The 13,627-nt window shown below is 33.5% G+C and overlaps 1 protein-coding gene across 1 annotated transcript; it reads right to left on the reverse strand.

The window, feature by feature from the left end:
* Positions 1–1,714: 1,714 nt before the first annotated feature.
* Positions 1,715–9,725, reverse strand: pmm2 (phosphomannomutase 2). The gene is made up of 8 exons (XM_056452218.1): positions 9,516–9,725; positions 6,353–6,464; positions 6,203–6,279; positions 6,041–6,132; positions 3,479–3,578; positions 3,323–3,398; positions 2,939–3,054; positions 1,715–2,493 (listed from the first exon to the last, which is right to left on the reverse strand). The coding sequence occupies exons 1-8, from the start codon at positions 9,588–9,590 to the stop codon at positions 2,389–2,391; spliced, it is 753 nt and encodes a 250-aa protein (XP_056308193.1). The 5' UTR covers positions 9,591–9,725; the 3' UTR covers positions 1,715–2,388.
* Positions 9,726–13,627: the final 3,902 nt, after the last annotated feature.

Consider the following 13,627-nt stretch of genomic DNA (forward strand, 5'->3'; position numbering starts at 1 on the left):
GTGTTTTTCCAGCTAAAATGCGGTCATACCTTTTAAACAGTAATATTGTACAAACCATGAAATATATTTTTGGTGAAACAGTTGACATTTGTGGTGATTTAATATAATAATACAGTTTAAGAAACAATTGAAACACTTTTTATACTTAAAACTCCTCAAAGTGAAAACATTCTCTTTTTTTCTACAGAGGATATAGTTATATTGTTGAAAAACACTGTTTACTGAATACTTTTGTTGCTTAAACTAATGATTGCATGCGAGTAGGTTATTAAAAACATTGAGAAATGTTCTTTTTTCAAATGTCTTGTTAATAAAAAAGCAAAACCTTTCAAAATTTGCTCCGTAGCTTTTCTTAGCATTTTAAAATACTTTAAAACATGTGCATCATCCCAATCAGAATATAGCTTTATTATACAGTTTTAGCGTTCACTTATTCCACTTCAGCAGGTGGATTTACACTGCCAACCATTAACTTACTACCAAAGTCAATTTAATGAGAGCAAAAATGTATAAATCCCAGTAGAATAGATCTTTTAATCCTTATATAAACCCTTTTACCTGACCTACTTTCTTTATTCCCTCTATTGAAAATTAAACCTGAGTTGCACCTTTACCGTTAGATTTATCTGTAAAATTTGTATAACCCACAATCACATTTGCTCCTGATACGAAGAAACTATTTTAGGTCTTGTTTACAGCGTTTTTTACATCAGATTAATTTGTGTCAATCCGAACACAAGTAGACAATACTAAATGCAGTTGTTAATGTAAAAATGGATTCAAACTAGATTCATTTAGTAGTATAAACACTTATTATGTTTTCACTTTGCACCTTCTGTTTACCAGTTGGGTTGCTGAAGCCTGGTTGCCAGATATAATTGGATTAAATGTAAAAAAATAAATAAAGTACAAGTTTTTTTAGAAAATCATCCTATTTTAGGTCGTGTTTACAGCTTTTTTACTCCAGATTATTTTTTGTCAATCTGAACACAAGTGGACAACACTTACACAGGTGTAAATGTAAAAAAAATGGATTCAAACTGGGATAATTTAGTAGTGTAAACACTTACTAGGTTTTCACTTTGCACCTACTGGTAACCAGTTGGGTTGCTGAAGCCTGGTTGCCAGATATGATTGGTTTAAATGTAAAAAAAAAAGTACATTTTTAGAAAATCATCCTATTTTAGTTCTTGTTTACACCTATTTTACTTTACCTATTTATTAAACTGGATTAATTTAGTAGTGTAAACACATTTGGTTTTTACTTTGAACCTACTGGTTACCAGTTGGGTTGCCAGATATGATTGGTTTAAATGTAAAAAAATGTAAAAATTGTTCTAGAAAATCATCCTATTTTAGGTTGTGTTTACACCAGATAAATTTTTGTCAATCTGAACACAAGTGGACAACGCTAAATGCAGGTGTAAATGTAAAAAAATGAATTCAAACTGGATTAATTTAGTAGTGTAAACACTTATTAGGTTTTCACTTTGCGTCTACTGATTACCAGTTGGGTTGCTGAAGCCTGGTTGCCAGAAAAAAATGGTTTAAAATGTAAAAAAAAAAAAAAAAGTACAAATATTTTCGAAAATCATCCTATTTTAGGTCTTGTTTACACCTATTTTACTCCAGATTCATTTTTGTCAATATGAACACAAGTGGGCAATTCAAAATGCAGGTGTAAATGTAAAGAAATGAATTCAAACTGGATTAATTTAGCAGTGTAAACACGTATTAGGTTTTCACTTTGGTTACCAGATATGACTGGTTTAAATGTACAAAAAGAGTATAAAACAGCACAATGTTCACTCCACTTCCGAGAACAGAAATCGCAGTTGTGATCCTAACACGTGTCAATAGCATAAGCTTTCTTTGTAATACTACATCAGAATATCAGAAACAGTGTTTTTAAAAGTAATAAAAGTTTTCATTCATTAAACCTGGACAATAGAGGTAGAATTAAACACCAGGAATAAATGAGAACACCTCCCTGTGACAAACCAAAGCGCATCTTAATATAAATGTGAACAGGGCCTTAACTAAAAAAAGATCTCCCCTTTTATTTGGACCATGATGTCTTTAATATCAATAGAAGATCGTATAATGTCCAGTACTGGTGTGATTTAAGGCACAGGAGTTCAGACATAATGACCCTAGCATCCACCAAGATCCTTAAACCCGTAAGTAATGATCACATTACCTATAAAAATGAACGCTTACTGTACACATTAATCCAGATTTATCGTAAGCACCTGTCATGAAGGTACATACATGTGCATAAACAAAGACAATAAAGTCAATAGTGAGACTTTCATTCATAGTTTCACGACTCATAGACACTGTAGTTTACTGTATACTTCATTCTAGATATTGTGTTCGGGGGTTTTCTCAGCTGAAAAAGAGCTCCTTGCAGATCCTCTGTGTCTCTTCGGGAGATTTGACCTCATGGCCGATTGTTCTGGGGTCTACAAAGATTTCGTAGTCGTTTCCTCCCTGATTGGAACAAAGAATAATATGATAAAACTGCTTAGAGACTGCATGAACTAGAAGTTGATCCAGATTTTTGCTTCAATATGATGACGTATTTATATCTGAAATTGAATATTGAGTAGGGGCGGGGTTTTATGCTCCTCCTCTCATCTTTCGTAGCAAATAGCAGTTGGAGGGGCGTGGCTAAACATGTTTCACTCAAGCTTTGTCATTAGAGGAGAGGTGTCACTTCAGAACGGAAGCAAATTTTGACTATTTGATTAATAATGAATAATAATTTAAAAAATGTTTTAGTCAATTAAATTTTTTACCTCAAGAATAAAAATGTGCGTAGAAAAATGTCCATTTTGATTACATGCCGATTTTAGGCAAGTCTGGATTAGTGCAGTGTGTATATGAAGTATGCGCATGAATACTTGAATTAGTCAAAACTGCATCTTGGACTCACAGGCATTGTTTTGTCTCCAAAGAAATGGATGTGCTGATAGGAGTCTTTCTCCACAATTCCCAAACAGTAGCGCTTATCCCAGCCTTCTGGAAACACATCAAAACTAATCTGCCCACCTGCAGGGAAAAAAAACATACATGGGTCAAAGACAAGTATCATTTCAAGAAAAAAGTAGTACTGCCTTAATTTTTTCATGTAGTATAAATTTATATAAAATAAGGACTGAAATATTTCTACCATGATTTACAAAAAACGCGCTTTGTAATTCAGTGTAAGAATTGCATTATTATGTAAAATTTTAGAAAATCAGACGTATTTAGCAAAAGAATTTGACGACACATTAAAAGATTAATATATTAATACTCATTAACACATGTTTCTTACCAATGGAGAAAGCTAGTCCCTTCCCAGCAAACTCTTCTTTTAAAACGGAGACAAATGTTTCTCTAATTTTCTCCTTCTGCATAAAAACATACATTTAATGACATCCTTTAAGAAGATAATGGAATTGTGTGTTGATAAATATGTAAAACAAACGACCTTATCAAGTTCAAAGAATTCAATTCGTTCTTGTTGGCTGCAGCTTCGACCGATTGGAGAGACGTTCAGCATTCCATTACGAAATTCAATAAATGTGCCTCTGAAACGTAATAATACCATGAATATTGTGGTTAATTTATTTATTAAAAATGTATATGTATAAAAATTCATTTATAGCAAATTAAAGTGACATTTTGAATTGGATCAAAACCTTTTATCAAAGTTATCCTAAAACTATTGAATATAGATATACATTCATTCATTCATTTTCCTTCAGCTTAGTCCCTTATTTACCAGCATTGCCACAACGGAATAAACCGCCAACTATTCCGGTATATGTTTTATGTAGCAGATAACCTTCCAGCCACAAACCATTACTGGGAAACACCCATACACTCACACACTAGTACACTACAACCAGTTTAGTTGCACCCGGAGAAAACCCATGCGAACATGGGGAGAACATCTAAACTCAACATAGAAATGCCAACTGGCCCAGCTGGGGCCACCGTGCCGCCTCATAGATGTATATTTAAATTTACACCTAAAAATAAGTTTAATGCATTTGATATCTTGAATAAAAGTATTATACAGTACTCAGCATAAATGAGTACATCCCCTTTTTAAAACAAATATTTTTATCAATTTTTTAGTTAAAATAGGCAATAATTTGTTGTCCATTTAAACAAAACAGTTTCATGAAGCAGTTACATCCATTAAAACAAGAGTTTAGTCACCAAGCACTTTTAGGAATAGAAAGATAATACATTTAAATTTAAACTAAATATTGCAAAAAAAATAAAATAGAATTTTCATATGTTTTGTTTCTTTTGATTTATCTTGTTTATTAAAATTATTTAATATTTTTCCTCAACATATTAACTTGGGTGTGCAAATTTTTGCACTGATGTTTTTTTGTTAGATTAGTTCCAGTTTTGGCTTTGGTACTAGTCCAATGCTTATGCACAAATATATTTTTGTAAAGCATCCTTTAGAACAGGGGTGGGCAAACTCGGTCCTGGAGGGCCAGTGTCCTGCACAGTTTAGCTCCAACACTAATCAAACACACCTGAACATGCTAATCAGTGTCTTCAAGATCACTAGAAATCTTTAAGCAGGTGTGTTTGATTAGAGTTGGAGCTAAACTGTGCAGGACACCGGCCCTCCAGGACCGAGTTTGCCCACCCCTGCTTTAGAACATATAAAAGCTGCGGTCACACTGGGCTTTTCTACCCATAGACTTCCATTCATACGCACGCGAATGCATCAAAATGGAAACGTAGGGTCATGCGTCAAGTTTCGCAGATCGCTGCATTTGAAGGTTCAAGCTTGGTGAACTCTGACCTGCGAAATCGCATCACTTGACTGTGTGAGACCAATCGAGGATTAAAACATGACCTCTCTGGACAGAAATTTAAAACATGGAGCAATCGTTGGCTTTTTTAATGTCTAATCATCTTTTTTAATCCCGCCCCTTTTCGCAACGCCGTACAACAGAATTTCAAGCTCAAACTCTAGTGTGACCGCAGCTTAAGTGTGTGTGTGTATTTATCTCAACCTTATCAAATACACTCACACAAATACACTTTATTAGGTACACCTGTCCAACTGCTTGCTAACACAAATTTCTAATCAGCCAATCACATGGCAGTAACTCAATGCATTTAAGTATGTAGACATGGTCAAGACCAGGGGTGACCAACCCTGTTGCTTGAGATCGACGTTCCTGCAGATTTCAGTTGCAACCCATATCAACCACACCTGCCTGTAATTATCAAGTGCTGTTCAGGTCCTAATTAATTGGTTCAGGTGTGTTTGATCAGGGTTGGAGCTGAACTTTGCAGGAAGGTCAATCTCCAGGAACAGGGTTGAGCACCACTTGTCAAGACGAACTGCTGCAGGTCAAACTGAGCATCAGAATGGGGAAGAAAGGTGATTTAAGTCACTTTGAACATGGCATGGTTGTTGGTGTCAGACGGGCTGGTCTGAGTATTTCAGAAACTGCTGATCTACTGGGATTTTCATGCACAACCATCTCTAGGGTGTACAGAGAATGGTCTGAAAAAGAGAAAATATCCAGTGAGTGGCAGTTCTGTGGGCGCAATTGCCTTGTTGATGCCAGAAGAGAATGGCTACAACTGAGGCTACAATTCACACAGGCTCACCAAAATTGGACAATAGAGGATTGGAAAAATGTTGCCCGGTCTGATGAGTCTCGATTTCTGCTGCGACATTCGGATGGCAGGGTCAGTATTTGGTTTCTTGAACACAACAATGAGTTCACTGCACTCAAATGGCCTCCACAGTTACTTGATCTCAATCCAATAGAGCACCTTTGGGATGTGGTGGAAAATTCACATCATGCATGAGCAGCTGACAAATCTGCAGCAACTATGTGATGCTATCATGTCAATTTGGTTCAAAATCTCTGAGGAATATTTCCAGTACCTTGTTGAATCTATGCTAGTAAGGTGTAAGGTGTAGTTATTAAAGTAGCCGGTGAGTATATAGTGATGTATATGATGCGATAAAAATATGCAAATGACAAACTGTCAAACTTACCTTTTTTTGGGCAGTTTAATCTTTGAAAGGTAATTGAGGCAGAAATTGATGAACTCCTGTAAAATGTCCTCTCCCAGGTAGGCCTGAATATTCTGAAATCAATCATCATTTATAAGAAACAGTTGTTGAACGTATCAAACAGTAAACAGGATTTACAATTACCTGCACAGAGTGGAGCTGCCCAAACCTGTATGCAACCAAACCGTTCTCAGCAAACACATAATCCACTCTGTCAATCACTGGAAAGGACATCAAGACAGAGACTGTAAATACACTGAGTGGTTTGTGCTATTTGGTATTCATTATACACACCATCATCTCCAAGTTGCTCTTTGATTTTGTCCAGATCTGATCCTCCAACCACTCCAACTTTCACACGCTGTTTCAGTTTAGACAGAAACTCATGCATGTCCGCTGTGGCTTTCTGAAGACAAAAACACACACAGGGTAACTAACTACATTCCATTATGTGCTTAATTATAAAATACCACTACATCTTCAGCTAAGTGGTAGAATATATTGCAGGTTGACTGTATGAAACATTTAATATCTCAAAGAGTGTTAGATATTTGTCACTAGGCTAAAAAAAACAGTTTTTAATGAGGAATGTATATGGTGGTTTAATAATAACCTGTATATTATGTTCATTTCTATTTGCATATCCCTGATTATTAATAGCAACCTTTACAGTATGTTTATTTATTTGTAAATATCTGATTCAAAATAATAATAGATGATAGTTAAATAATATATATCTATAGATAATAGTTAACTTACACCTAGGGCCAGACAGAATCTGTGGACATTTTTTGCTATTTCTGCAGAGTATTTTGTAAGAAATCTGCAGATCAATGCGGAATGATTTTGGGAGTATCGTAACTAAAAACGTAATATATGAAATTAAAATAATAATAGCTTTTAGCTCTTAAGTGGCTATTTAAAATACTTTGAATGTTTTATATTTTGTTACAGACATACAGTGTCATCCTGTAACTGTTTTGCAGCATGTGAAATGTCCCAAACACTATTTCTAACTGTCCAAAATGGGCAAAATTTTTTATTTTTACTCTCTGATAGTAAAAGTATGTTTAAAAAAATGTATATGTTATATATGCATTAAAAAACAGTCAGGAAAAAGTGTATTATGTAAATTTGGACCACGAGTCCACATATATGTACTTTTATTTCTCTAAAAGTACATCATATCCAAAGGTTTTAATCTAATTAGGTTCCGATAAGCCCAAATAGCAAAGAGAAATAAAAAATGCATGTAAAAAAAACAGCTTGGGCCTTAAGATGTTAATGTTTACAATGCAAATCCATCTAGAGCCAATTATTTGGGAAACAAAGCAAGTCTCTCATATAATATATCTACTAAAAAACTGAAAATATTACTTTACAAACTGTAATAAATTAACATTTTCAAATTAGTCAATAATATTACTGAAATTAATTTACAACGGAATAAATATAAATTTACACACATTTACACAAGTAAATAAATAGACTCGCTGATTAGCTAAAAATCTGCAGATTTCGTGTGGGCCAACTTATACCTGTATCCTGGACGTGCTGCTATTGCACCCCTGGTTAGACCTAAACTGCATTTTTTTGCCTTGTACTTGTACATGTGTAATGACAAGAAAGTTGAATCTAATCTTATAAACTGGAGTAAATAAAAGCTATAAAATATAAATATAAACTGGAGTAAAAGGTGAGACAACTATTTGTCCTCTTTCACTTTAAAAGAGATTATTATTTTATTAATAGATTATTATAAAATGCTTGCAAACCTAACAAACTTCTTATTTAATGTCCAGGAGGGCCTCAAGATGACTTAAAATATTATTTATTTTTTTCAAATGCAAAATAATTTTTATTCACTTCCTAAAAAAATCCAAAATTGAGGTACTTTAAATTTTTAAGGTGTGATTTTTTTTTTTTTTTTTTTTTAGACCTTGAATATTTTCCAAAATTAAAATTGGATCATGGCATTCGCTGTGTAAAACAAATGCTGGATAAGTTAGCGGTTCATTCCACTGTGGTCGACCCCTCATAAAAAAGGGACCAAGCCAAAGGAAAATGAATGAATGAAAATACAATCATCCTTTTTATACCAAATATACATGTTTAAGAACTACGGCTTAAAGTCAAAGTTTCAGTCATTATTTACAGCACCAGGTAATGTTTAAAAGGTCAGTTCATAACTATCTTTAAACTTTTGTTTATATATATATATATATATATATATATATATATATATATATATATATATATATATAACATCTTCACCCCGCAAACAGGCTAAAAATAGGAGGTATTTGTAATAGCCATAAACAGGATTATGTCATTTAGCATGTGCCAGGAAAGATCAGATTATTTTTGTTTTACAACCACAAAACTACACTTACACATTCATTATTGGTATTCATTATTATTGTTTTATTGTTATTAATATGTTTTAATTATTATTTTTTATTGAAATGGCCGAATTGTGACCGAGGACAGTTGAATGTGCTGGCCAGTTTGTGTTTTTGTCTAATAAATGATAGTAGGCTACAGTTTTTTTTACTTTCAAACTTTAACAAACAGGCTAAAAATAGGAGGTATTTGTAATAGCCATAAACAGGATTATGTCATTTAGCATGTGCCAGGAAAGATCAGATTATTTTTGTTTTACAGCCACAAAACTACACTTACACATTCATATTTGACTGATTTCCATTTGATTACTGCAATCAAGAGTCACATGATGCTTATGGGTCGAAAATTAGTATCTGGTTTTGGTATCAGCATCAAATTACATTGAAAAAAAGTAATTTTATAGCCACAAAAAGCATATTAAATGCAAATAAGGTGTCTAATTTTTCAGAGAAAAAAAGGTCAAAATAGGAGTGAAAGGATGGTCATTCTATCATCATTCAGCATAACATATGCAAAAATAAACAATATACTTATTCTTAGCTGTACATATTAAAATATATAAAAATAAGTGATCATACTACATTTTAGTAGTTAATATTACTAAACTACACAGATAAAAGTAGTGTTTTGAATGATGGCAAAGTATAAAGATTTAAAATGACAATTAATTTTGGAGGTGTAACTGTTCGTTTTGTTTTATATTTATGGTGTTTCAATGACATTTTATAATTCAGTTTCTTTTGTGAATGATGGTAAACATATATTTTGCTCTGAAGGGAAAATTTTAAAAACAACAACACATTATTGCAGAGCAAATTGCAAATTTGTATTGAAAAGCAATTTCGTCTTTCACTTTATTACACGGATAACTTTAATAGTGTTTCATTCATTTAACGATACTTCAGTCACCCCGCGTCACTTTCGTTTTTAAAGGTAGCTGTCATAAATAAACGATTGTAAATCAATCATTATCATCGGTTGCAGCCATATCTTAGGAGACCCGAGATTAGTTAACAGCGCTAGCTAATGCCTTCCGCAATAATTCACTCACTTGACGAGCTGCTGTTAAAGTCCCGTCCACGTCAAACAGACAAAGCGTTGTCGAATCCACGGTGGAACTAGACATTGTGATATTTGCAAACTTTAGGAATCAATATCTGCTCTTTGTGAAGTTTTATGAAGACTCAGTGGCAATCAGTTCATTCATTCAGCAGTGCAACGTCACATCTTCCGTGTTGTCGGAAGTGTATTGGAGCGCCTGAGCTGTACGTCAGAGTGAGCGACCTCCACGTGTACAACATCTGCCGACAGCAGACAAACAACTTCATAAATAAGAATAACCTTTTTTCCCCCCTAGGTATGGGCCACGTTGTTATTTTAATGCATAACACTGCGACCAATTCAAATTCCTATGTAAGTGCTGTATATGGCAAGCCAATTTAGCTTTCAGCTGTGGTGAAATGTCGACTGCAGACATGTGTGCTGCCTCTCCGATTCACAAATGCCATGCCCGTAGCCAGGGGGAGTTCGGGTGGTTCGAACGAACCACCCCCCACGGCCAAAAGGTCCAGAATTTGTCCTTTTTATGTAATTTAATATTATATAATATATTTATTATATAATTAATATAATTATATTTATATTTAATATATATTGTAATAAAGTGTCATTTTAAATAACTGGCCCATAGAGCCTCAAAGCTGCGAGTCACGTGACATAACCCAGTGAGTGGTCATATTTGAATCTTTGATGCCACATCCATACCCAAGAGCTTAGATCTATGCTCTTTGTCCATACAGAGTAACGCTATGGGTCGAAAAGAGCAAGAGAAGCAGAAAAGGCAGGCAGCGGCGTCATTATCGCAAAATATTAAACATATGTTCAAAAGACTGCCAAACAGGGTAAGGCTAAAGTTACATACTTCCTAACAGATGAAAATCTGTCCCTATCCATGAGGTTCTAGGCTAACTGGCCGCATTAGCCGGAACGTCCTGTACGACCCACCCTCACTGACAAAGAGACTAGAAAAATTCTGAAGAATTCATTATTATTGTTTTATTATTATTAATATGTTTTAATTATTATTTTTTTATTGTGATGGCCTAATTGTGACTGAAGACAGTTGAATGTGCTGGCCAGTTTGTTTATTGTCTAATAAATTTTTTCTTTTTTACTTTAAAACTTTAACAGATTGCTATTCTTTCCTAATGATATATGATGTAATAAATTTGTGTTTTAAAAATTTGTCTTGTTTAATTTTTTTTTTCTTGCACTTTTTTAGGAAATATTTTTAGTAGATCATTAAAGTGTGGTTATGATGACATCTGACTAGTTAATCTAGCAAAAAATCACTAAAATGCAGTATTTAAATCTTATAGTATTAATTAATTAATGTTTTATCCATAACCCACAGTAAATAAAAATAGTAGTTAATAGTTACATAAAAAGCAACAACATGCAAATAAAAAGACCTCAGCCTTTAATTTTTTTTCATAGGATCGCGTATTACATTAGTACGTTAGATTAACAACACAGACTGATTTTATAGCACCAGGTTAAACTTTCTGACTCCTTTATGGTAATCAAATACTTTGAAAATAAATACAGGCCACAACTGAACATTGAGGATGATCTCCAAAATTAAACCAATAGACTTGTGCTAAAACATGGTGTCCACCAGGCTCGTTGAGGTTAATATTAAATTGTGTTATTAAATAAAATAAATAAAATTAAAACATCCTTAGCATGGAGTCCTGTATAAGAATGAAATTTAATTCACAATGGTTTTAAAAAAAGACATAAAAAGTCATACATTTGAAATAGTGACTGACACCTGCAGAAACCATGGTTGTGATGTTTTATTCCACTATGGATTTTTAGAAATATGTTTTACAAAACATGACTCTCTTCTGTTTTGTACTATCATGGTTACATCAAAATGAGCAGACTATAAAGTATTAATTATCAAGCCAAAAAATGTCAAATCCAATTATGTATACACTACTGTTTTTAAATAAAAGAATATGTGCAAATAAAAATACACACTTTTGTTTTTGCAGACTTTTCGTCTTTGCATTAACTTGTGTTGTATTCCAGTTTTTCTCAGTCGCTTTGGTACATTTCTCAGATTTAAAATGTACAAAACAGTAAGTGCATTTCTCAAAACAGCACATACAAATAGCAAAACAGCATGGATTACCTGCAAAAGCCAGTCTCTTGCTTAAAATCCTTAGTTCATCTCTCAATGAACATGTCAGTGCCGTCAGAATGACAAGTCCCTGTGTCATTGTGTACAGATAAGACAGTCCATCATGTTTAGGGCCAGACCGAATCTGTGGACATTTTTTGCTATTTCTGCACAGAATTGTGTTAAAAATCTGCTGATTTATGCTGAATTATTTTGGGAGTATCATAACTAAAACCTTATTATATAAAATAAAAAGTAATACCTTTTAACTTTTATTTAATGTTTACAATGCAAATCCAATTAGATTCACTTTATTTGGTAAACAAAGCAAGTCTCTCATATAATATATCTACTAAAAGACAGAAAATATTACTGTACAAACTGTATTGTAAATAATTCATATTAATATTTTCTTATTAGTCAATAATATTATTGTAAATAATTTAAAAACTGAATTAATATAGATTTACACACATTTACACATGTAAATAAACAGAATCAATGATGGGCTAAGAATCTGTGGAATTCTGCGCACGTAGATTCTGTGTGGTCCTAGTTATGTTGTAAGTATAATAACAGTGTACTCTGGAGTGATGTTCTGATGTAAACTGTGGCTAATTTATTTATTTATTTGCTGTTCGTACTGTAAATTGTTGCCAGATCAAGTCATTGTGGTACAGAAAGGAAAAGACAGCACTACAAAGGAATATACCAAAACAAAAGTAGAAATGTGAACATAGGACAATCTCCCTTCAGATACACCTCACCTTTATAAGACAAAGTCAATATTGACCTGGGAGCAATTTACCAATTATAGATTTAGAAAAAAATGTCTAATGGAAATGTATAGAAAAATGCATTATGGCTAAATATTATGACTTGTTCAACTTATTTTATATATATAACTTGACATTAACTTTTTTTCCTCACCACCCACTGGTCATTTTCACAAGACAAAATCGTGTTGTTGGAAAATGTATTTTATATAATTAAATTTGACTTTTGCATCCTAAAAGTACTTGAGTAAGAGACATTTTACTTGATTTGGGTCATTGAAATAATTCTGACTACCAATATTATGATAGATACCTGCTGTAGTCAACCTAAAACCTACAGTAGTTTGACATAAAACCAAAACAATACCCAATCTTGTCTTGGGACATTTTTATTAAGCAAATGTTTGAAAAACAGTAAGTTCATGACATGTTAAATATATAGTATATTCTGCTGGTTTTAAACATACAGAATAATAATAAATAGTTATGTAACAACCATAACATTACCATTATGTCTTAAGACATCTTTGATTAGCTTTTAATTACCTACACCAAATGTTGACTAATGAAGGAACAGTTATAACAACTATTTATTTGTTAGACTACTTTATTGTCAAACCATGTTGCATTCAAATACATTCAACAGACTTATATGACAGTGTATTGCTGTAGAGGACAAATAAAACACGAGACAGGTGTTTAGAAAGAGTATAGTTTATTTTTGTTTGACCTGCAAACTTATCTAAACAAGATAAACTTTCACAAAACAGCACGGAAACATTATAATGCGCGCGCTCATGAATATAACCCGCGGTTGTCTTCAACGGTTGTCTTCAATAGTCCTTCTTTGCTCAACAACTCTGCTGAAAAACAAAGCAAAACATTACAACAGCCAGACATACAGTTAAAACATTACAGTTACCATGGTTTCTATTTTAAACTATAGTAAACTAAAGTTTGAAACTATAGTTTAAAATAGACGATGAGTGGGCCTCGCTGCTCCCACCCACCATAACCCTCGCAGCGGGGTCCCACTGCCGGCCTCCCGTGTTTCCCTGAGGGTCCTCACGGCTTGTATTGATCCCTGCCTAGGGCTCACAAGCAGCCTCGCCCCAGGGAGTGCACGAGCTAACCGGGCGCCAGTCCGTGCCAGTGATCACTGGAATGTTGCTCGGCGGCACATTTCGAGCAACAAACACG

This window comes from Danio aesculapii, chromosome 1, assembly GCF_903798145.1.
Source record: "Danio aesculapii chromosome 1, fDanAes4.1, whole genome shotgun sequence".
Lineage (NCBI taxonomy): Eukaryota > Metazoa > Chordata > Actinopteri > Cypriniformes > Danionidae > Danio > Danio aesculapii.

Coding starts and splice junctions, on each gene's coding strand:
- pmm2 (XM_056452218.1), bottom strand. CDS start 9,590: ATGTCTAGTTCCACCGTGGATTCGACAACGCTTTGTCTGTTTGACGTG. Junction 3,579..6,040: donor ATTAAACTGCCCAAAAAAAG/GTAAGTTTGACA, acceptor ATTACGTTTCAG/AGGCACATTTATTGAATTTC. Junction 2,494..2,938: donor TTGGAGACAAAACAATGCCT/GTGAGTCCAAGA, acceptor TGTTCCAATCAG/GGAGGAAACGACTACGAAAT.